General features: G+C 66.7%; 2 protein-coding genes across 8 annotated transcripts; one reads left to right on the plus strand and one right to left on the minus strand.

Annotated features, from left to right (window-relative positions):
* Positions 1 to 494: 494 nt before the first annotated feature.
* Positions 495 to 1,927, minus strand: POLR2L (RNA polymerase II, I and III subunit L). Its single transcript, XM_082627589.1, has 2 exons — positions 1,746 to 1,927; positions 495 to 707 (listed from the first exon to the last, which is right to left on the minus strand). Exons 1-2 carry the CDS (start codon positions 1,838 to 1,840, stop codon positions 599 to 601), a joined length of 204 nt encoding a protein of 67 aa, XP_082483715.1. The 5' UTR covers positions 1,841 to 1,927; the 3' UTR covers positions 495 to 598.
* Positions 1,928 to 2,026: 99 nt separating this feature from the next.
* TSPAN4 (tetraspanin 4) lies at positions 2,027 to 22,357 on the plus strand. 7 transcript variants are annotated; one of them, XM_082627586.1, is made up of 9 exons: positions 2,027 to 2,165; positions 6,859 to 6,954; positions 10,500 to 10,579; positions 18,166 to 18,357; positions 19,639 to 19,713; positions 20,599 to 20,700; positions 20,798 to 20,929; positions 21,001 to 21,084; positions 21,874 to 22,357. In XM_082627586.1, the coding sequence occupies exons 3-9, from the start codon at positions 10,517 to 10,519 to the stop codon at positions 21,940 to 21,942; spliced, it is 717 nt and encodes a 238-aa protein (XP_082483712.1). In that variant the 5' UTR covers positions 2,027 to 2,165; positions 6,859 to 6,954; positions 10,500 to 10,516; the 3' UTR covers positions 21,943 to 22,357. The 7 variants fall into 7 exon arrangements, with proteins under 7 accessions (XP_082483712.1, XP_082483709.1, XP_082483714.1 ...); XM_082627583.1 differs by lacking the exon at positions 2,027 to 2,165 and adding an exon at positions 2,172 to 2,498; XM_082627588.1 differs by lacking the exon at positions 2,027 to 2,165 and adding an exon at positions 2,724 to 2,885.
* Positions 22,358 to 23,262: the final 905 nt, after the last annotated feature.

Below are 23,262 nucleotides of genomic sequence, written 5' to 3' on the forward strand. Positions count from 1 at the left end.
TGGTTCACAGGGTGGCACGTCAGTGCCTGGGGCACCAAGAGCCTGTCCAGCCCAGACAGCCAGCAGGGCCCCTCCCACCCGCTGTGGGGATCTCAGGGCTGTCTGTGGAGGGGAGCGGGCTGCTGGCCTTGGGTGCAGCCTGGAAGCTGCCGGCAGCAGTACCGTCAAGAGGGGCGTCTGTAACCACAGCGGGCACTCTACTCGGCTCAGAAAACCTCGAGGTTCTTTAGACACCGAGGAGGAGGAGGTGAGGTCCTCTGTCCTCAGCCTAAAGGGCGCCCGGAACACCGCTGTGGGGACGCCAGCGCCCCCGTGCCCCCAACCCAAGCACTCCCGACATCTGTGCCTTGTGTGGAGCCGAGTGCAGGCTGAGCACTTCCCTGGGGATGGCCCTCCCTCCTCCCAGGCGGTGAGGGCCGCACCCACCCCCAAGGGGCCTCATGCTCGAGGCAGGACATCGGAGCAGGCAGCGGGGAGTCCCACAGAGCCAGGCCAACTGTCAGGACCTCCTTGTGGTCCTCAAAAACATTTACTGGATGGCTCTTTCCAGAGAGGGAGGCCCATGCCGACAGGGCCACGGGTCCTTGCCGGGCAGGGGTCACTTCTCCAGGGGCGCGTAGTTGAGCAGCTTCTCGATCAGGTCCACGTGGGCCAGCAGCATGCGGCGGCAGCAGTACCGCTTCAGGCCCAGCGCATCCAGGGCGTCCCTGGGGACGGGGAGAAAGCTGGCTGCAGCCCGCTCGTCCTGGCAGGTGGAGGCCCTTGCCCCGGATGGAGCAAGTCCCGCTCGGCTGCCATGGGCTCTGCTCCCCGTGTCGGGGAGGGAGACACCTCTCTCGTTTCCCAGAGACGCCACCCGTCACCCTCAAGGCCTCTGCTGTGCAAACAACGCGTTGGCTTGGGAAAGGGGGGGCCAGGTCGGGTGGCCCCTGCTTGGGGCATCCTGGGGAGGGTCCCGTGCAGGCTGCCAGCATTCGCTTGCACTCTGGTCATTTCAGCAGCCTCCTCGGAACCTGGCGCAAATACTAAGGCCATCCATCGCTTCCCCATTCATCCGACACACTTGCAGTAAGAGCGTACGCCTCCCTGGCACACCCCGGGACCCAGAGATTCAAATGTGATGAGGCTGGGGCTGTGCACACAGGGGCCCAAGGTCAGACTCTAATCCAGGGCAGAGACCCAGACAGGCACGGTGGTAACTGCAGTGCTAAGGGGTAAGTAAGCACTGAAGAGGGACCCCCACAATAGCCTGATGATGAGGCCTATGTGGTCAGGAAGCTTGTCCTATGTCCTAAAAAAGCCAGTGAGTTTGCAGGACACGGGGGTGGGCCTAACAGCGGAGAGAAGAAGTTAGGGAGCAGGTGGACAGAGGCGGCTGAGGGCTGATTTGCCGTGGAGGCGGCGGGACTCGCCAGGATACCTAGGAGTCCCCAGACGGCAGCAGCTTGACGCCCGACTCCCTCCCCTCCCCAAACTAAGGGGGCGGTGGGGGACGCTTTCCTGAGAGCAGGTCCGGAGAACAGGGATGGAAAAGACTCCGAGACTGAAAGCTCCCCCGCCCAGGGTCACCTGGAATCTGATGTGAGTAGCCCCCGCCCCCGCTCTGCAGACTGGGACCCCCCGACACTGGTCCGACACACCGACCCCGCGGGCCGGGACCCGTCCCCCCTGCCCCGCAGGCTGGCGGCCCGGGGAGCGCTTGCCGATCACGCTGGAGGCCCTCCCAGGCCGGCCCGGCGCCTCACCCCTCGGTGTACTCGGCCTGCAGCAGCCCCAGGTAGGCCTCCCACTTGTTGCCGACGATCTTGCCGCACGTGAAGCAGCGCACAGGGATGATCATGGCGGCACCGGAGCAGCCAGCTGCCAAAGTCCTCGATCCTGCGGCGCTTCCGCCCTCGGCTCCGGCCCCGCCCCGGGCGCGCCCATGGCGCGGGGGGTGCCCGGCCGTCCGCCCGCCCTGGTGCCGTTGGCGTCCGCTTCCCTCCGCGACGAGTTTCCGAGGCCCGTGCGGCCGCGGCAGGAGCAGGCGGCGCCCCCCGCCTGCCACTTTGGTACATCCCGGCCTACGGCGTCCGGGCGGGGCCGTAAGGGCCCGGCGGCGGCGTTCGCGTTTCTCGTGTCCGCATGACTGACAGCTGCGCGACGAGCTGACTGACTGCCCGCAGGTATAGCGCCCCCGGCGGGGATGCAGTCCGGGTCCCGCTGCCCGCGCGCCCGAGCCGGGCCCAGGCCCAAGCCGAGCCGGCGCGAATTTCAGGCCCCGAGCGCAGAGCCCGAGCCGAGTCTCAGCAACAAGTTGCGGGCCGGGCCGGGGCGCGGCGACCCCGCTGCGGGCGAGGAGAGCGGCTGACCGGCGGCCAGTGGGGACCAGGAAGGGGGGAGGGTCTCTCCACCTGGAGCCGCTGCCCATGGACACCCGGGGGTCTTTGCGCTGAGTTTGGAGGACCCTCGAAGTCGCCGCCCAGCCCGATCGCCCGCACAGTAACGGTCCCGGCCCGGTAGTTGCCCGTATCCCTGACGGCGGGAGGGCGCGGTGCGAGTGACCCGGCGGGTGGCGGGCTCAGCCGGCCGCTCTAACCCCCAGCGCCGCTTCGGTTGGCTTCGCCCCTGTCCCTCCTGCCTTCTTCCCGGGGGAGGGGCTGCGAGGGGGTGCGGGATGGGGCTGGCTGCACCCGTCTCAGGCCAGGCTCTGATGAGTCAGGCGCCTGCGATCTGGGAGAGTCGGATCTCTGAGGACCAGGAGGGTGGTCAGGGGGTCGTCGTGGAAGTGGTGTCCTTTGAGCTGAGCCTTGACAAGGGATCCCGAGTATGTGTGATGGAGCAGGACAGATACCGGCAAAGGGGACCCATGGGCTGAGGCCTGGAGGCTGTACCTGTGGGACAGAGTAGGTGTCGGAGCTGGAGGTGATGGAGCAGGGGCCATGAAGGATTTAAAGGGAGGGGAGGCTGTGTCTCTGGAGATGGCCTGGGGTGAGCCCCCTGATGCTGTGGCTGTGTGCCGTGAGAAGCAGGGAAGTCTCCCTGGAGGAGGTGAGCTTTGGGCTGAGGAAGGTGGATGTGTCTCACAGTGGCCCCTCTAACTTAGGCACCTATGCAGAGTTTGGGCACATTTGCTGGTCTGGGGCATCTGGATTTCTGGTTGGGGTGGGTGGGGACTGACAGTCCTCTCAGGGTGGGTGACGGAGTCTGGATTTAGTTGAGGGGCAGGGAGATGGGGGTCTCCAGGGTCCTGGAGAGGTTGATCAGAGCTTCTGCCCGCCTGAAGTCTGGGCCCTGACAGCCTCCCCAGTGACGTTTGCCATCCCCCACCCTGCCACGTGCGGAGCCACGAGCAGAGGCCACCTCCCTGCCCAATGCCCCCACTTCCCAGGCTGACGGGACACATCCTGTCCCCGGCGCGGGCAGGGGCCTTGAGTCACAGTGGCCTGGGGTTGGAGCTGGGCTCAGCTGTAGAGGCTGCCGCACCTGTGGAGGTGAGGGAAACAGGGGAGGGATCTGGGATGCCATCTGGGTAGCTCTTCGGGAACGGGAGCGGGTGTGGGCAGAAGGCTTCCTGGAGGAGGGGCCCATGGTCCGCCTCACCCTGCTCTGGCCCTAGAAGTTGTTTACTCCCAGAGACTGAGGGGCCCGAGAGCCAAGTTGACATTCCTGGAATTCTGAGAGCTGTGTGTAGATTGGGGGGAGTCTCCTCCCTCCAGCTCCCTGATTTCCCAGGAGAGGCCGTGGGGAGCAGTGTGGCTGCCTGTGTGCAGGCCCCCTACACACATGTGCACAGAGGCCCCTTGGGGCACTTGACCCTCCGTCTCCACTCTGCCCTGGCTCAGGCCTGGCCAGGCTAGACCTGAGGACCCAGGGGAGCCTCAGAGGTCAGCCCTAACCCCCTGCTCAGCTGGCCCCCTTGTGTGTGGGGGGGGCAGGCTGGGGCGCGGGCCTGGCTCTCCTCAGGGTGGGCAGGGGCAGGAGGGTGCCCCGGGAGCCCAACACACAGGGTCGGGGGAGCGGGGCCAGGCCTGCCTGCAGGGGCAGTGGGGTGTGAGCACAGATGTGGCCCAGACCTCTGGGAAGGGCTGGAGGTGGGGCAGGGAGAGAGAGGCACTGGTTTTCCGAGAATGGGGTGTCCTGCCCCCAGGGGCGGGGACACAGGGAGGGAGGGCTGTGCTCACATGTGGTTTGGAACCCAAGAGCCCTGTTTCCTGCTAGAGGAGGGTCACTTCAGGGCAGGCAGGGGACAAGGGGAAATCAGCGATTGAAGTTTTAGCTGCCGACAGCCTCTGGCCCTGAGTGTTGTCCTGGAAACAGGCCGGGAGTCAGCTGACCCTGCCCCTTGGTCCTGGATCACAGCCTCCGCTTCCCCATCTGTGAAGCGTGGGTGGAACCAGACGCTGCCCAGCTGGAGGGTCCCCATACTGGCTGTGTGGGCCTGGGGGTCCCAGGCTCAGCCCGGAGCCCCGGCTGCTTTGGGTAGACTCGTGCTCACGCGGTGGGGTGAGCGGGTGCTCGGACGCTTCCCCAGGGTCCGACGGGGTCGCCCGCCTGCAGCACCTACGGTAACCCTCTGGGCCCCAGCCCCCGGGGTGGTATTCGAGAGTGGTGGTATTTGCAGGCGTGCTTGAGGCTGAGCTGGCCCAGCCTAATGACCCTGTGGACAGGCTGGGCTCATGGCCTTTGGGAACGTGATCATGTGATTGTCTGCCAGCCTGGCCCCACATGGGGCTCCCCGAGGGCACCACTCAGGAGGGGGCGGGTGGGGTGTCAGCGCTGAGGTGGGGCACGTACACTGTGGGCACCGGAGAAGGGTGCTCCCGGGGCCTGGGGGGGCGGTGGGAGCAGCTGGCTGGCAGGGGAGGGTCCTGAGCTTGGGGTTGGCCTCGGTGGGCCCAGGGAAAGCCCGGGGACCCCTCGGTGGCCTCTTCCTCGGGGACCCCTCCCCTGGAGGGGGTGTCTCCCAGCCCCAGGGGCTGCAGCTTGGGTGGGGGGAGGTGGGAGGGTGTGCGGGCCTGGGTGGGCTCTGGGGCCTGCGGGGGTCGGGGTGGCAGCAGGGAGGCCGACACCGCTCGGCCTGTGCTGCCCTCTGGGCTGTGTGCTCCGGGCCCGGCCCTGCTGCTGCTCCACGGCTGAGGCTCGGGGCGGCCACGCCACTGGGAGCTGCCTGTCCACCCCAGGCCTCCAAGGCCTCCGGGGCAAGCTCTGTCTCGGCGTTCGGGGAGGTCCTTCTCTGAGTTAGACCTTGGTCTGGCCAGGTAGGCACCCACGACCTCCGTGTGGCTCACGCCCCCCCAGAGTCCCCACCTGCCCCCACCCTGGGGCCCCGGAGAATTCAGAAGGCCCAGCCTAGGGCTGGCAGGCTGCGGGAGGGTCTGTCACGGGGTTCTCATTCCGCCCCATCCCGATTGCCAGCTGCACGTGCCATTCCGGGGGACGCAGTCATGTCGGAACCTGTGCTCAAAGGAAGCCCAGCGCGGGGAGTGGGGCAAGGAGGCTTCCTGGAGGAGGAGGCTGGGTCTGGGTGAGGGAGAGGGCCAGCCCGGTGCTGTCGGGCCCTGCACCCATACCCTGAGCACACGCTTGTGCCTGGGCTGCCCAAGATGGGGCTGGGGACCCCGGACTCGTGGAGTGGCATTGTGGGGGCCAGAAGGTGGGGAGGTTATTCATGGAGGGGCCAGGGGTGCCTTTGGAGTGGGGGCCAGGAGGGTGGGCGGCCGTGACGGGTGCTGGCGGAGCTGCCCAGTAGGGCCTGACGGGGAGGCCCGTCCCCCCGACGCCCGGGTCTGGGGGAGCGGGGCCTGCAGACGTAGCCTTAGGCCTGGAGGGGTGGTGGGCTGCGATGCATGGTCTTTTGCTTCTGCGGTGTGGCTATGGGCTTTGGGCCCCTCAGCTCCTGGGCAGGGGGTTCATCAAAGAACATGGGAGGGGCGTGTCCCTCCCACTCATTGCCCTCGATGTGTCACTGGACCTGAAACCCCTCCACGGACGCGTCTTCCCCGGGCACAGCGGTTGCTGGGGGTGGGTGGTCCCGGGCCCTGGGCCCATGTGCCTCCTCGCCCCACCGTGGTGGGTGCCGTTCGTCCCCCTAAATGGACAGGTCTCAGGTTGTCTCGGCCTCCACCTGCTCAGTGGCTTCATGTCTGCCCCACATGTGGGTTTGAGTGGACCGGCTGGCAGTGGGCTGCCCACGAGGGCATGGCTGTGAGGGGGTGGGCATGTGCCAGTGTGGCTGTCCCCTCCTGCCCCTGGGCCACTGGAAAGACACCTGCCCCACCCCCAGGCTGCAAGGAGCCTCTGGTCTGAGGGGTGAGGTGTGACGGGCGGGGTGTGTGAGCTTGAGCCCCCCCCCCACAGCAATGCCTGGCTGGTAGGAGGACAGAACCCCCCTTCGAGCGCCAGCGGTGGATTCATGGGCCCCGTGTGAGTCATCGCCTGCTGGCTCCCTGGGGAGAGCGTGAGGCTGGTGGCGCATGGCATCTGTCTGCTGGGAACCCAGGAGGGAGTGGGGTGCAGGGCACCTCGGGATGAGTGGACAATGCCGGCTGGTCTCAGGGCTCCAGGACCGCTGGGGGCTGGACGGCCCTCAGTCCGTGTGTGTGTCCCCATCTCTGAACGTGTGTCTTCTCTCTGTGCACGTCCGCATGTGGGTACTCTTGTGTCTGCCAGGGCATCTCAGAAGGCTGAGTGACCAGAGGGTGGGGATGCAGCCCCCTGGTCTGGGCCGCTGGTTGGCGCTCTGGTGCCCTGAGTCTGAGTGCACCACCACCCAGCCCCCAGCTGCCCCTGCAGGGACCCGGTCCCGAGTGGAGAGCCCCACAGAAGCTGGGAATGAGGTGCAGCACAGCCTCCATTCTGCCCGTCTTCCTTCCACAGAGCTCCGGCTTTGGCCTTGCTGACTGCTCACCTGCCGCCTGGCCGGCCTTCGGGGGTGCCAGGCACCGCCTGCCTTCTTCCCTGCCGCAAGCCCAGGTACGTTGTGGCCTGTGGGGCGGTGGGGGCAGCGCTGGGTGGCCTCCTGGTCTCCCCCACGCCTGGCCCAAGGGCCTTGCTGGCTGGATACTCCCCTGGTCCCGGGACAGACCGAGGCTGAGCCAGCCAGCTGTCACCCTCTCAGCATGTCTCACCGGGGCCCCACTGCTGGAGGAACGGCTGGACTTGGAGGACGGGGTCCCTGGGGCTGGCCGGGAGGCGCCCCACTTGGTGGCCTTGATGTGCTCACGTCCTCACTGCCATTGTCCCTGGCATCCTTGGTGGTTTTCTGGTTTAATCTCAGCTCAGACTCACAGGCTCACCTGGGGTGATGGGTGCAGGTTTTAGAAACAGGAGAGGGCTTGGCAGGAGTTCTGGGGGTGTTGGCATGGTGTTGGCTGAGTGAGATTGGGGAGAGGGCAGCCTGGGTGCTGGGCCCCATCGTGGGAGCCCAGGCCACCCTTCCACCCCCGCCCTGAGCTGCAGTGTGATGAAGCGGAGGACGGGCAATGGGGGGAGGACCCCACCCTTGTCCTCAGAGGCCCTGCCCTGGGACCAGGCTGGGGAGACAGACATGTCCTTCAGCCCTCCTCAGGCCTCCTGTGTCCAGTGTGCATGCTGAGCGCAGGCCCTCTCATGCGTTGCGACTCTCGGGGCCCTGAGTGTCCATCCCTGGCTTGGGCGTGTGGGGCTGGCTGAGCTGGGCCAAGGGAAAGGTAGCAAGGGGCTGCTGGATTTCACCAGGATCTCCAGGGTCACCGGCTGCCACTTGCTCTCTGGGCAGAGCTGCGGCTAGTGGTCTCTACAGGGCCCAGATGGGGGCCCTGCAAGGCTCACTTCTCCACTGGGCCCCTGGTGCGTGGTCACCGTTGTATTCCTTTCCAGGGGTCCAGACACGCCAAAGAATCCTTGGCGGAGGACAGGGTGGAGGGACTGTGGGAAGCCCCAGGCTGGCTGGCACGTGGGCAGGGCAGGGATGCTGGGGCTCTCCTGTCCCCACTCCCTACCAGGGCCAGCTGGGCTCAGGGAGGACCTTGCAAGGACACCGCCCTGGGGGCTTGAGCTGCAGTTCTCCTCAGAGCCCGCAGGGCTGGTGCAGTGGTCCTCAGGGCCCCGCAGGGCTGCCAGACCTCACTGGGCCCCCAGCCCAGCAGACGTCCCCCAGACGTGCTACCTCAGGCACCTCTCACTCTCTCAGTCTGTCACTTTGTCACTGACGGGCCTCCCCCCTGCCACCACCTTCTTCCTCCTTCTTATTCCCCGACTTCTTTTCCTCTCTTCTCCCATCTGAGTTCTGCTGACCTTGGGCGAGTCCTTCCCTCTTTGGACTTCAGTTTTTGGGACCATCCGATGGTGTGGACGCCACCGGTGGGCGGCCTCAGTGACTGGGAAGACCCAGTTCAGGGTGCGGGGTGCATCCAGGCCTGTGGCCACTCTCCCCCAAGCCTGGCTCCCCTGCTGAGCTGAGAGGCCCAGGGCAGATGGGGAGGAGGCATCTGGGCCCCATGCTGAGGTCCTCCCCACACACCCCAGGGCCCCCACCAATGGGTGGGCTGTGGAGGCACAGCTGAGGGGAGTCTCCCCACCTGTGACTTCTAGGCTGCTCCTGGTGCGTGTCTGTCTGCACGGCAGCACGTGTGCACACCACACCGCCGGTGCAAGGGGCCTTGGAGCATCATGTGTCCCTGTCACCTGGCTTGTGTGGATGTGTCTGGGAGGGCCTGGTGCCAAATGAAGTTCAGGGCCTCTTGGTCACAAATCACGGAGAGGGCTTCCCTGGTGGCACAGTGGTTGAGAGTCCACCTGCCAATGCAGGGGACGCGGGTTCATGCCCCGGTCCAGGAGGATCCCACATGCCGCGGAGCAGCTGGGCCCGTGAGCCATGTCCGGAGCCTGTGCTCCGCAATGGGAGAGGCCACAGCAGTGAGAGGCCCGCGTACCGCAAAAAAAAAAAAAAAAAAAAAAAAAAAAATCACGGAGAGGGCTTCCCTGGTGGCACAGTGGTTGAGGGTCCGCCTGCCAATGCAGGGGACGCGGGTTCGTGCCCCTGTCCAGGAGGATCCCACATGCCGCGGAGCGGCTGGGCCCGTGAGCCATGGCCGCTGAGCCTGCGCGTCCGGAGCCTGTGCTCTGCAACGGGAGAGGCCACAACAGTAAGAGGACCGCGTACCGCAAAAAAAAAAAAAAAAAAAAAAAAAAATCATGGAGAATTTCAAGACAGTGGCAACAGCGCGTCAAACCAGAGAAGGGTCCTGTGTCACATGTGTCACGGGCACATGTCACATGCCGGTGAGGCCAGGGCTGCTCCCTGCCCAGGGAGATGGGACCATGGCAGGAGGACGGGGGGCTTGCGTGAGCTCTCGGCCTGGAGTGGGCCACCAGCCTTGCATGCGGCCTGTCTCTGGGTGCCCAGTGATGACTCCTGCACTCCTGTGTGTCCGGCCCCTTCCTTTAAGTCTGAAAACCTCCCCTCGTGCCTTGCAGAGTGACCCACCCTCTGGGCACCCAGGGTGCCCCAGAGCACCCTCCCGGCTTGTTCTCCCTCGCCCTGTTCCCTCTGAGCGGCTTGTCCTTCAAACCGCAACTCTGCTCCCTCTCCCAGGACCGGCCCCCAGGTTGGATCCCCCAGGCTGACCCCTGTCCTATGTGAGCTGCGGGAGCTTTGGGGTCCCCGCGCAGCGCTCGCTTAGCCCGGGGTGGGCCGCTGGAGAGTGTGCACCCCCCGGTGGGTTCCAGCTGCATTCCCCGCGCTACTTCGATCTGGGCCAGGGGCCGGGGCCGGAGATGCCGCTAGTCGCCACCGGACAGCAACTGGGCCACCCTTCATTTGCATAGCGCTTTGCGTTTCGCTTGCGGTCGGAGGCCTCAGAGCCCGGCCGGCAGCGGGGTCCCGGCGCGCAGCGTCTTCTGGGCAAGGCCCGGGCCGTCGCACCCGGGACTGAGAGCTGCCTGGACGCCCACCCCCAGCTCCCTACCGCGCTTCCTGGGCCGGGTGGGGAAGGGGAGAGGAGAGCGAGGGGCGCCGGCGCGGGCCGAGGGCCGAGGGCCGAGGGCGGCGCGGGGGCACCGTCCCGGGGCTGCGATTGGCCGGCGCGGGGCGGAGCGGTCGGACCTGAGGGGCGGGGCGGCGAGGCGGGGAGGGGGGCCGCGCGGGGGCGGGGCCGGCGAGGATTGGCGGGCGGGCAGGCGGGCGGGCGAACGCGGGGCGGGGCCGGGGCCGGGGCCGGGGCTGCGGCGGGCCGGCCGGAGTCCCGGGCCCGCCGCGGGTCCGAGCGGAGCGGCGCGCCCGGTGCCACCGCGGGCCGGGGCGCGGAGCCTGGGGCGGCCCCGGCGGCCCCGCGCGATGCGCCGCTCGAGCACGGACGAGTCCACGTACCGGCGCAGCCCGTCGCCGCCGGGCAAGGAGCCGGGCTTCGCGCGCGGCGGCCCCTTCTTTGGCCTGCACGCCAACCCCGGCCCCAAGGCAGCCCAGGCGCGCTACACGTCGCCCAAGGGCAACAAGTACGTGGTCTTCTACTTGGACCTGTCCTTCATCTTCCTCCTAGAGCTGAAGCGCTGCAGCATGGCGCGCGGCTGCCTGCAGGGCGTCAAGTACCTCATGTTCGCCTTCAACCTGCTCTTCTGGGTGAGTGGCGGCGGGGCCCCGGGGTCGCTGCTCGCGCTGGAATGGGGGGGAGACACCCGCGACGCGGACTGGGGGGTGTGCCCGGGGTCGCCGGGGGCCAGGGCTGGACCGGCCCCTGGGGAGGGTTTCCGGTGCCGCCGGGGTCCGCCGGGCCTCTGCACTCTGGGCGGCCGCCCCGCGTCCTGTCCCCTCTCTGTCTCTTCCTGAGACCGGCCGTGTCCCGCACCTGCCGCAGGTCGGCGTGGGGCCCTGCGCCTGGCCTCTACCGGGTGTGGGTCCCTGTCCGTGCGCTGAGCCGCTGGTGCCTTCCCCTCCCGCCCCTTCCCTCCCTCTTCGTGGGCGCAGACCATGTCCTTTCTGCACTCGCCTCCCCGGCAGACCGGCCTTCCTGGCTCCAGGGACCGCACTTGGGGAGGGGCTGGGCGCGGTGGGGTCCCCAGCCTCCCGAAGCAGGGAAGGGAGAGGGTGGGTGTGTGGGTGAGCCCTCCGGTTGGACCAGACCCTGGGCGGGATGAGGAGTCGGCGGGAGACCGGGGCTTCCATAACTTTCGCTGAGGTGGGTTGGGTTTGCTCAGAGGAGGTGCCTGTGTCCAGGGTAGAGGTATTGGTGCTACAGGGTGGCCTCTGTCCCCCCAAACTGGAGGACACAGTTGCCACCCAGACCCAAAGGGCAGGGAAGGTGTTGGGCTCGGGCTGTGGCAGGTGTCATACCTGACCAACTGGAAAACGCCTGGCCAGGCCTGGGCCCCACTGGCTGGGCTGGGGGAGGGTTGGTGGAGAGCTGATGCCAAGGTCACTTTCTGCTCCCACCCTTCTGCCACAACTGGGAATTAGGGGGCGTGGCTTTCGCTCCTGCCTGGGCTCTGGACCCCAGAAGGAGGCTGTCAATTGTAAGCTCATTTGCATGAGGTCCAGTTAAGGCGAAATGCTCGGAAACCGGGGCGCATTTCTGCACATCCCTTCTCTCCTGGACCCTGGCCTGGGAAGTGGGAGGGTTGCTGGGAGGGGTGGCCAGCCTGGGAGGCTCCTGCCCCAGTTGCCCGCCCCCGAGGCAGTCACCCAAAGAGTTGTTCTCTGCATGCAAGGGGCTCCTGGGAGGGTCAAGGCCCGGGCCCAGAGCGGAGGAGCCCCCCGAGAGGCCAGGAGCCAGCAGCAGAGGTGGGTACAGCTGGAGCTGTGCCCAGGCATGTGCGGAGGTGACTGTTTTCTCTTGGCGGGGGACATTGACCAGATGCAGTGGGCACAAGTGTGGTGAGCAGTGAGTTGCTGGCAGGGTCAGTGTGCCTTAGGCAGTGTGACAGGAGAAGGCTGCAGGTGACAGTGTGACCAGAGCTGGCAGCCGTAGGGGTGTTGGTGGTGAGCAGTGAGGGTGGTGGACTGACTGGAGGATGGGCAGTGGGTGTGGGGGCTGGTCCCAGGTGGTGGGCAGGACCTGCTTCTCCCCTTCCCTGACCTCCCCAGTGACCCGGGTACCTGCTTGCCCGGAAAAGGAGAGAGGGCCCCTCGAGGGGGCCTGTGCTCTGAGAGCAGCCCACCCTAATGGGCCCCCAGGCCGAACTGTGTCTGCCCTGTGAACCCTGAAGGAGCCTCTGTATCAGCTGCAGGGCGGACACACTCCACTGATTCCTGCCGTGGGTGACGTCCTCAGCCCAGGAAAGAACAATTCAGGAACCCCCTGGGATCCCCTCCTGGGCTAGAAAATCCAGTTCCCTTTTATTATCCAATTACACTCCCCAGCCAAGCAAACTGGGCCCCTGCCAGTGTGCTGTCTTGGCTTCTCCACACCCCACCTTGGTGCCCAGCGGAGTTCGAGGCCTGGGGGTCAGAGAGGGGGCCCACGGGAAACACGCCGAGGCCAGGGGGTGGTGAGCATGGTCGGGGGGCTGGCGGGACACCCATCCCCCGGGCCCTGTGCAGCTGTCAGCTAGGCCCTTGCTGCTGGCGACAGAGGCTGCAGGTGGGTGGGGTGGGGCTAGAGCACCCCTTCCCCGGGAGCCTGGCTCGTTTGCTGTCTGGGGGTGCGGAGTCCCCGCAGGAGGGGTAGGTTCCCCGCCCACCCCCATTTCCCACTTGGGAGGAGCTATGGGGAAGTGGGAGTGAGGATCCCGGCTCGGGACCTGCTTGGAGGTCAAGATGCAGTGACCTCCCCGTGGCTTCCTCCTGCCCCCCAGCCCCTGCCGGGCACCCCTTTTCTTCAGGAGTCACCTCAGAGCCCCCATTGTCCATAGGCAGACCCCCCACAAGGCCCTGTCACCCACACCTGGCCCCATTGGGCACCTGCACGCCTGGCAGGTCTCTCTTCCGGGGCCTAAGCTCGCCTCCTCCCGCAATGCCAGCCCGCCCCTCCCCCTCCGCCCCCAGTGTGGGGCATTGCCCCCGGCTGAGGATGGGGGAGGGGCGGGCTCTGAAGTTAATTGACTGTGTGCCCTGTTTGCGGGGTTTTCCCTGGGGGCTTCTGGATGGGGACTGGAAGGGCAGGGTTGAGGCCTCCAGCCTTGGGTACCAGTGGGGCTGGAAAGCATCACCCATCTGTCCTGGGGTGGATCTGCCTGGTCCTGCGTGGCCTGTGGGTCATTGGCCCATCTCGGGAGAGGAAACATGCCTGCCCGTTGTCACCAGGGATCGCAGCTCGGGTGTCCTGAGACAGGGACCCAAGGTGCCGGTGGGCAGCAGGGGGCGCCCAGGGGAGGAGAGGCCCCGGTGCCCACCAACCCCCAGACCTCCACCTGCCCTCCTGCAGGCGTGCACAGGTGGTGGGCAGCTTAGGGCCAGGGTCCTTGAGTCAGGGGTGTCTCCTGGTGAGTAGAGCTGTGTGTGGGGGTGGGGGGTGCCCAGGAGGGGAGGGGCGGGGGCTGAGCAGCCCCCTGGGGTGCTCTCCCTCCCCCTCTCCAGCTCTGGGTGGGTGCTCAGGGCTCCCCCGGGGCAGTTTCTGTGGCCCCAGGGGCGGTCTTGTTGGTCTGGGGGCGGTCCTGGGCAGAGGCAGGGCTGGCTCTGAAAGGGGACGGTGCTTCTGGGCTCCCCTGGCCGCACCCAGGCCTCAGCCGTGCAGCCCAGCCCGCACCTGCCCAGCTGAGGGCCCGGCTCCCTGCTTCCCTGGCAGGTGCACCTCCTGGTCTTGCGTCTGGGCGCCCCCCCGCTCTGCCTCCCCCTGCAGTGTGGCCAGGGTCTGTCTGTGTGGCTGGGCTGGGGGTCGAGCCCTGCCTGCCGCCCAGGCTTCCGGGCAAGTCCTGCCCTCCTGGGGTCCTCAGTTTCCCCAGCAGAACCACAGGGGGGCCTTGGTTTTCCCCTTTGATGAGCTACAGACCGAGGCCTGGCCTGCTGTCGCTGGCCTCTGGGCAAGACGCCTTGAGACCGGTGGAAGATGCTGGCAAAGGGCTGTGCAGGGCTGAGGGAACACCTCCCCCAGCCCCGCCGCAGTCGGGGAAACAGGCACGTGCAGGGTGCCCTGCCAGAGGTCACGGTGCAGGGCCGGGGGCCTGCAGACCTCAGACCCCGTGACTCCTCTTGGCCCCAGTCTTCTGGAGGTGCTGAGGGCATCTGTGTGTTCTGGCTCCGGTTTCTTCCTGCAACAGGGTCGAGCAGGGCAGTGGGGGTCCTGCTGCCTGGGGACCCCGAGCCGGGGTGGGTGGGCAGCCTGAATTGGGGGTCCTTGGCCGTCCTGGTCAGGTCAGGGGTCATGATGCCACAAGATGTCGGTCCTGCATGAGCATCCATTTCTGAATCGTCCCACTCCCATTAGAAAGTTGGTGGCAGCAGCTGGTCGGGGGCCCTGGGAGTTCTGTCTGGAGCAGAGAGGTGTGGCCTCAGCCACTAAGCGGGGCAGGGGGCAGGGGAGAGGCCTGGGGGCCCGGCCCCACCTCCACATCCGAGACCCTGCCCCCTGTCTGCTCCCCGGCTGCCCTGGCAGGGCACCGCTCCTCCTCCTTGGACACCAGCCTCAGGGGGGTCCCTAGTCAGTGGGGCCACCACCCTGATGGGCTGGAGCCGATCCCCTCATCCTGGAGCCTGGGGGATGTGGGGCTTGCTGGAGCTTAAGGAAACTAATTACATTCAGTTGCATAGATTTCAGTGGACAGCTTGAGGAGATGTCACCTGGGGAACGACATCCAGCCAGGATGGTCCTTGAGCCCCTGCCTTGGGCCCCTGTAGACCTGACTCCTGGCACAGGGGATACATTTTGCCATTCTTGAACTTCACAGCGATGTGTTCTCCCCGTCTCCTGTGGCTATTCTTGGCCGGGAGGGGTGTGTCACCCCACCATGCCCGGCCCCCACCCCAAGATGGTGCAGGCTGCCGGGGGAGGGGCTCCTGGACACAGGCTTGGCCCCTATGGGCACCCAGCCCTCCACCCCGTTCCAAGGACCTGGCCAGCTGCCCGGCCATCTGCCACCCTGCGCCATGTGGCTGGAGGAGCAGCAGCGGAGGGCCGGCTGGCACCCTCCCCACATGGGCCTCACCAAGTGGCCCCACCTGCCAAGACCTAGGCCAGCCCCCAAAACGTGTGGACAAGAGACAGCAGGAAGTGGGGAGAACATGCCAGGCAAGGGGCTGGGTTCCGGTGGGGACAGGTGGGCAGGGTGTGCGCCCCAGGTGTGTGCGAGGGGCACAGGGAGGCCCCGGCGACCGCAGGGCTGGGATGGGGGACCCCGATGGGTGGGCTGGGCTCCTCTCCCAGGCTGTCGTGGGGTTGGGGTCTGCTCCTGGGCCCCTCCTGGGCCTCTGTCTGGCCCAGGCAGCGATGAGCGGGGCTGGGGAGGTGCAGCATGGGACACGGGGAGGGTGGGGGTGGAGTCCTGGCCCCACTGCTGACGTCCCAGCCACCGTGTCCTGGGAGGGACCTGGAGCGCCCAGCCTTCCCGGGACTTCAACCCCACTTATCCTGAGTTTGATGTCCTGTCTGGGTCTAACAGGGCCCATCTTCTCCTGTACTCGGAGGCTGTAATCTTCCTGCCAAAATGTTTTAAAAGCTGCCTACGCAGATTTCAAAATTACAGGTAGTTTTATTAGCCACGTGCGTGCACCCCATTAGTGCTGAGTTTCTGGTGACTGTGCCTGAACAAGGGGGCGCCTGGGGCTTTGGGGCAGCGTGTCGGTGACGTGTGTGCATGTTGTGGGTGAAACTGTGTGATGGTGAGGGACGTGGGCTGTGTATCCACGTCACAGTGCGTGTGACGGCAGCACCTGGGTGACAGCCGGCGGGTGTCTCTCCTGCCATCTCGGAGCTGGAGGTGAGGATGCTTTTGTGGAGTCTTAATTGAAGAAATCTTGTTTCCACCAAGGCTGGGGGCAATGCCCAGCCCCTCCAGGATACCCCCGACCCGGACGCCACCCCCACCCCCCCGCCTCCACAGCGACTTTGCCGCGGTGTCCTCCCCGTGCCCTTCCACATGTCCCCACGGGGCCAGGGAGCTCGGAGGGGCTCATTTTCCTGCTGACAAGAGCCATCCGCGCTGCCCTTGAAGGCAGAGCCAGCTGGGCAGCCGTTTGGTTTTAAATAACAATTCTCCTCTCCGCTCAGAGGCAGCCCCACCCACCCCGCCGGGGCCCTGGCCTGGGGGCTCAGCCCGGAGACGTAACCCTCCCAGAGGGGGCGCTGCTGGGCTCTGCAGGGGACGGACTGTGTGGGCTGGGCGAGGGCCCAGGACAGCCTGGCCGGTCGCTGTTTCCTGCAGCCAGAGTGGCCCGACTTCAGCTCCCTCCAAGGGGAGGCTGCCCCCATGCTCGCCCTCCTTGGCCTCTGCCCCAGGGTCCCTCCCCTCCCCCAGTCCCGGCCAGAGGCCAGGGGAGCCCTCTGCCTGCGCAGGTCTGCAAGGGCCCCGCTGGCTGCTCCCAGCTCCAGCCTTCCGCGGTGTCCTTGGAGAGCCCCTGAGACCAGGGACGGCCCCTTGGCTCCCCGTTCCTCACCTGCAGGCTGGGTGGGAGGGTTGAGGAGCCAGCACCTGTCCCAGCCTCTTCTGTGTCCCGTCATGGCACCCCCTGGGCAGGTGTGGGTGCCCAGAGGTGCTGGTGGCCAGTCTTGCTCCCTCATGGTGGCCTTGCCAGAGGTCAGCACCGTGGACAGTTCTGTCCCCGCACCGCTGGCTGGGGCCTGCCACACGGGGGTCATCCCCATCCCACAGGTGGGGGGCACACACATCTCCGTACAGCCAGCAGACCCCATCATACCTGGGGCTGTGCCCAAGCCCAGCTCTGCGGTGAGGCTGGATCCTCTGGGCCGTCACCTGCTGCCAGTGCCCCCAGCCCGGCTGCTCGTCTCCCTCACCGCCCCCCCCCCCCGGCATACGCCCAGAGCTGCAGCCCCCACCCCGCCCCGAGGAGGGCTCAGATGGGCAGGATGAACAGGCCAGGGCACAAGAGCCCTGTCCTGTCTGGGATGCTTAACGCTGACACCCAGGCCCCACCCTCAGCCAGGAGCATCCAGAATGGGTGGCTTATAAGTTTTAGACAGAAGCTCTTGTTTTTGGTGGAAGGTGCAAAGAGGGATGGGGTGGGGGTCAGAGAGGGGCCCTGTGTTTGCCCTAAGCTGACCGGACCCCCACTGGGGGGTTGTCATTCCAGCCTGGGGGCTCTCCTGGCCCGCTCAGCCAGCCCCGGGCGAGGCCCAGAGGGACCTTAGACGCCAGAAGGAGGCCTGGGCCAGAGCCCCTGGCACCTGCCCACCCCTCGGGGACCCCGCGGCTGCTCCTGCTCTTGAGCTGGGAGCTGCACCAGCGCCCCCCGCCCCATAATTGCAGTCTCTTGCCGGCCCGGCTTCATGCGTGGTGTGTGCTCCCCGGTGGGTTAGTGAGAGCGGAGCAGCGTCCCCCATCCCCACCCCTGTAGCCAGCGCTGCCTGCTGCTGGGGGCGGGGTGAGTGAGTACACGAGGGGAAGTGGAAGCCTCCTCAGGCAGGGGTCTCAGGGCCCATCTGGCCTGAGCCTGGGGTGGGGGGTCCCTGCCAGGGTCAAGGCCAGATGTCGAGGAGGCTCCTGGGCCCGGGGGGTGTGGGGCCCCATGTGCCGCCCAGTTCTGAGTGGGGCAGGGCTGCCAGCCGGTAGGCATCAGTCCCCAGGTGGTCTCCCAAAGCCCAGGTTGCTGTAGGTCCAGGGGCTGGTCAGCCATGTGTGGGGGCTGCCCGCCCACAGTCCGGCCCTGGACACGTGCTCCCGTTTCATCTGAAGACGACCCAGAGGCTCAAGAGTCCCGGGGGCTGGAGCCACAGCGCCCTCGGCGGCTGCGCTGGCTCGCCCCTGCCCCCCCGAGGCCAAGAGCCGTCCCCGGATTCATCACCGCCTGCCCTTCTCTGCCTCTTCCTCCTGTTTCAATCGATTTTTGTAATAATGAGCAATTACGGAGTTCAATAAAAGCTCCAGTGGTCGCGGGGAGGGGGCCGGGGAGGGGGCCAGGGAGTGGGCCGGCATGGGCTCCAGGGACTGCACCTCCTAGGGAAGAGCTGGGGCCCAGGGCGTGTGGGGGGGATCCAGCCCCCGTGACAGGACGAGACTGGGAGGTCAGCAGGGCAGCGAGGGTGCCGGGCTCGGCCACAGGGATCTGGCGGGCTGCTCACCTCCTGCTCCCCTGTCCCTCCCGCCCCGTCCCGGGCCCAGCTGGGAGGCTGCGGCGTCCTCGGCGTCGGCATCTGGCTGGCGGCCACGCAGGGTAACTTTGCCACCCTGTCGTCCTCCTTCCCGTCCCTGTCGGCCGCCAACCTGCTTATCGTCACCGGCACCCTCGTGATGGCCATCGGCTTTGTGGGCTGCATCGGGGCCATCAAGGAGAACAAATGCCTTCTGCTCACTGTGAGTCCGGGGGGAGGGGCACGCTGGGCTGGACGCGGTGGGGGGGCCGGTGCTCAGGGGAGGCCTCCCCTGACGGACACAGACACCCACACGTGTGCCGGGCAGGGCCCCTCCAGCCCATACTGGGCCTGTTTCCTCCAAGGTCCCCTCTCCCACGACTCCCTCTCCAGCTCCTGTCCTAGCCCTCTTGGCCCCCCAGGACCCTCAGCTTTGGAGATGGATTTAGAGGCGGGAACGTTAATCGCAGATAAAGGAGGAAAACGGTCCCTGGGCCGGGCTCCCTACTTATTAGTGTGCCCTGCACAGAGGCCTCTGGCTGCCACCCAGGTCCTAAATCACCTGCTTCAAATGGGGCTTTTGTCACGGGTGGGGCTTCCAGAGGGTCTCTCAGAGGGCGCGTCCCCCATCTGTGCAGCTTCCGCAAGTGTCCAGCACGTTCCAGATGTTCCCGTCGGGGCTTGGACCCCTCGGAGCAGCGGGTAGGGTGTGGCTTCGGCCTCTTGGACGAAGGAGGAAGCTGGGGCGCGGGTGGGGCTCCGACCCTGGCCTTTCCCAGGGGGTGACTTGGAGTTCGGAGGCTGGTGCCTCCTGGGGCAGCGTGGGCCCAGGTTGAGGGGGGACAAGATCGGGCACCCCAGGAGAGGACCGGGCCCACTCCCCTGGCCCTGTGCCTTCTCCCCACTCTGTCCAGGGGCCCCAGGGGGCCAGTGGGGCTTCAAAGAGCGGCGTGCCCCACTTATCCTGGCTCTGGCCCTGCCCCCCGCCCTCCTTTCAGGGGGAGCAACGTGGCGGGAAAGGAGGTGCCGGCAGGCTCCACTGCTCAGCCCGGTCGTGGCGCCAGGGCTGTGCCTCTGGGGGTGCCCGAGTGGAGTCTGCCACCCTGTGAACGGTCTGAGCAGTCAGGGGTGGTGGCTTCTCCAGCTTGGTCCTGATTGGGCACTGCCCCCCGGCCCCCCGGCTGCCCTTGGGAACGTGACCTGGGGGCTGGGGGTCACCGCAGTTGGACCCACTCCCCGGATGGGGCCTCCCTCCACCTGGCTGCCCATCACAAGGACACAGGCGCGGGCCACACGCGTGTGCTTAAAGGCGTGAGGCTTGTGCTCAGAGGTCGAGCGAGAGACGACGGGCCCTGGGATGGAGACGGGAGGGTTCCGAGGGAGGCGGGGCAGCCACGAGGGGCCTGGTGGCGCCCAGGCTGCAGACCTGGCTGGGGGCGCCCGCCGGAGGCTTGCAGCCCCGCGCCCTGGGGGCCGGCTCCCTGAGGCTGGCCTCCTCCCCCAGTTCTTCGTGCTGCTGCTGCTGGTGTTCCTGCTGGAGACCTCCCTCGCCATCCTCTTCTTCGCCTACACTGACAAGGTACCGCTGCCCCCGCTTCGGGTGTGGGTGTGGGTGCTCCACCCTCCCCACCGGCGAGGGCCAGGTGCTTTGGGCGGCGAGGAGGCAGGAGGGGCTGAGAACCCACGCCAGGGACCCCCAGCTCTTCGTGGACAGACACTGGGACCCGGGCCGTGGGTTTGCTTCTAACTGCAGCCCCAGGAGGCCGGGCCTGGAGGCTCCGCAAGGTTTCTGAGCTCCCAGGTGGCCCGGGCTGGGTCCCCTGCTGTCTCAGCTGCGTGTCAGCTGGAGGGGAAAACGCTCCCACCCCCCACTCCCCTACAGTTGTTCATTTACACGAGTGAGGGCTCATTTACGTGTGTTTTATTCTCTGGGTTATACTCCAAGACTGTTATTTTTTGCTCATCCGGTTTGACTTTGGCGGCTGGAGCTCTCAGTCGGCTCCCGCGTCCCTTACGTGCCCCTCAGAGCACCTCCCTCCTTTCTGGTGCTAGAAGACGCTCCAGGCCCACCTTGGGGGTTCCCCGCCCCAGCCCTGGAATCCGCCGTTTCTCCAGGGAGCCTGGTTCCTTTATTGGAGAACGAACGCTCTTAGGAACCAAGATCTGGGCCCTCTCGGCCGGCAGCACGGAGCTGTGTGGGTTGTAACTGGTGTGTGCAGACACAGCCGCGAGGGTTTCTGTGCCCGTCCATCTCCATCTGTACATTAACTGACATGTCTGACTTGGACCCCATGCTCGGCACCACGGGAGGCCCAGGGAGACCTTGGGGCAAAGGCCAGAGCCTGGTGGGGGCTTCTGGGAGGTCACCGCAGGGAGGGGAACAGAAGGCACAGTGGGCCGGGGCGGGCGGGGGTCTGGACGAGGTAGGTGGAGCTGGCCACAGGGTGGCCCTGCTGTCCTGCAGATCGACAGGTATGCACAGCGGGACCTGAAGAAGGGCCTGCACCTGTATGGCACCCCGGGCAACGTGGGCCTCACCAACGCCTGGAGCATCATCCAGACAGACGTGAGTAGGGGCGTGGCTGGGGCGTGTAGGCGGGGGGCGTGGCTGGGGCGGGACGTGTTCCCCTCAGGCCCACAGTCCCAGCCCACCTCTCCCGCAGTTCCGCTGCTGCGGGGTCTCCAACTACACCGACTGGTTCGAGGTCTACAATGCCACGCGCGTGCCTGACTCCTGCTGCCTGGAGTTCAGCGAGAGCTGCGGGTTGCACGCGCCCGGCACCTGGTGGAAGGCGGTGAGCCCGGCCCCGGGACTGGGGGTGGAGGGCCGGCCTCGCAGCCCCCGTGACGCCTGCTCTTCCTGCAGCCGTGTTACGAGACGGTGAAGGTGTGGCTCCAGGAGAACCTGTTGGCCGTGGGCATCTTCGGGCTGTGCACAGCACTGGTTCAGGTGCGCGGGGACCCACCCTGGCCCTGGCCCCCCAGCACCTGTGTGAAGGCCCTGAGCCCAAGGAACAAAGCAGCAGAGGAGTGTGGGTCTCCAGGCAGAGGTGGGGCTCACAGGGTAGTCAGGGACGATGTCCACGGGGAAGTGACCTTGGATGCCTCAGAGGACAGGCCGCCCTGGACTCCTGAGCAGAGGGCCCTACCATCTCTGCGTGGACGGAAGCACAGACTGGACACCTTTGCTGAGGGCCCACATGCCAGCCCCATGCCTGCAGGCCCTACCCAGTGGCCGTGGTGGGCAGTGGTCACAGGACTGCCCAGTGCAGAGTGAAGTGGGCAGCCCAGGTCCTGGTGTGAAGTCCAGCTAGCGCGCCTCTGCTCCCCAACCCCCATGCCAGACCCAAGTGCCAGGACCCTGGGGGAGCTCGAGGTCAAGCAGTGTGAGAGCAGCCCCCGTTTCTGGGGTGCAGACAGGGGTCCCAGATAGACACTCCCTGAGGGGTGATGGCAGTTTGACAAAGGGGCAGAGGGCAGCTGCTGGGGGCCTAGCCTGGAACCCGTAGGCCCTGAGACCACCAGTGGAGCCCAGGGTGGCCAGACCCAACCCAAAGGGAAGGCGGGTCTGGGGCTGAGCCCAAGGGGCCTGTGGGCCCGTGCGGGGCAGGCCCTGCCCGAGGCTTCCCCAGGGAAGGGGGCTCCAGGCCACCTGGGAAGCTGTGGTGTGGGGTCAGGGTGCCTGCAGTGGGCTGTCGTCCCTGGAGCAGCCCTGCTCAGCCCCCGCCTCTCCCCACAGATCTTGGGCCTGACCTTTGCCATGACAATGTACTGCCAGGTGGTGAAGGCTGACACCTACTGCGCGTAGGCTGTCAGCTGCCCGCCACCCCTGCTTCGCTGCCGAAGGACGTCGCCCCTGGGGAGATGACCATGTCCCCACCTGCGTCTCCCACTACAGGACCTCTCACCAGCCCAGGCATGGGGGTGGGAGGAGCAGGCAGCCAGAGCCCGCAGGGCTCCCAGCCAGGCCTGTGAGCGCCGGCCGCGCCGCCGGGGCTGGAGTCGGGAGGGGCTTCTGGCGCTTCTTACATCCAGGTATCCTCCAGAGCAGTGTTTTCCCCCGCAGCCCTGTGCAGGGCAGGGGGCTGGGGTGGGAGGTGAGGGACTGACCACTGGTCCTGGTGCTCGAGGCGGGTCTGCAGCCCTGTCCACCCACATTCCACAGCGGGGCCAGGGCCGGCTCTGCGTGTGTCTTAATAAAGTGTGTGGGCAGCAGCCCCCGAGCCGTGTCTCTCGCTGCCCTGATCCCGGGGAGTCCACACCAGACAGGCCGTGTGTGGCCGTGGATCCTCCGCCCACCGATACCGGCCTGGTGCCCGGAGTGAGGCTCCAGGATGTGCGTGGGCCCAGCGGGGGGAGCTCCCTGACCAGGCCAACGGTGGCCCCTGCGCCCGCAGAGGATGGCAAGAGACATCAGTGAGGCTGGCTCCGAGCCATGGCAGAGAACAGCCCTGAGCCTCACTGACCCGCCCACGGCCCGTGTTGCGGACACCCCTCCCCCAACGTGGGGTGGCCCCCATCCAGCCTCAGGGCCTCCCCCTCCCCCAGGGGTGTCCTCTCAAAATGGAGCTCAGCCGCATCTTTCCTGTTCTCTTTCTATTCCTGTTTCGTTCCTGGAAACTTTGTCCCTTAAGTATCACTCAGATTTTGCAAGTAAGTAGGCTGTTGTCAGCGAAGTAGTTGTCACAAGACCCAGAATCAGAGAAATGGTCAAACTGCGTCAAACCACCTCATAGGTGGGGCGGGGCTTCCGGAGGACAGAACTGATGGGGAGTGAGGAGGGTGGTGGGTCTGGGGGTCCAGGCTGGGGGATAGTCCCCTCCCAAGGGCCTCACTAGCTGTGGGGCATCTGACCCCCCAAATGGCACCCCATACTCTGTTTCCAGCCCGTACTCCTGCCGGCCCTGTGGCCCCACCCACTCTGCATCCTTGCTGTGTGGCAGACCTGCCTGGTGATGCCTAGCCAGGCACTGACCCCGGCACAACCCAGACCACCAGGGTGCCCGGCCCCTCCTGGCCCTTGGACCCCCACCCCACGCCCTACCAGCCTCCCCTGTCCTCACTCCATGGAAGCCACCAGAACGCCGGGGACCGTTCCAGCAGAAGTAGCAGAGTTAGCGGTTCACAC

The sequence above is a fragment of the Mesoplodon mirus genome (genome assembly GCF_964341445.2).
Source record: "Mesoplodon mirus genome assembly, chromosome: 7".
NCBI lineage: Eukaryota > Metazoa > Chordata > Mammalia > Artiodactyla > Ziphiidae > Mesoplodon > Mesoplodon mirus.

Excerpts from the sequence above, each read along its gene's own strand:
- TSPAN4 (XM_082627582.1), top strand. The coding sequence starts at position 10,298 with ATGCGCCGCTCGAGCACGGACGAGTCCACGTACCGGCGCAGCCCGTCG. Across the intron at positions 19,714-20,598 it reads TCTTCGCCTACACTGACAAG|ATCGACAGGTATGCACAGCG; the intron begins GTACCGCTGCCC and ends GCTGTCCTGCAG. Across the intron at positions 20,930-21,000 it reads CCGGCACCTGGTGGAAGGCG|CCGTGTTACGAGACGGTGAA; the intron begins GTGAGCCCGGCC and ends CTCTTCCTGCAG.
- POLR2L (XM_082627589.1), bottom strand. The coding sequence starts at position 1,840 with ATGATCATCCCTGTGCGCTGCTTCACGTGCGGCAAGATCGTCGGCAAC. Across the intron at positions 708-1,745 it reads CAGGCCGAGTACACCGAGGG|GGACGCCCTGGATGCGCTGG; the intron begins GTGAGGCGCCGG and ends CCCCGTCCCCAG.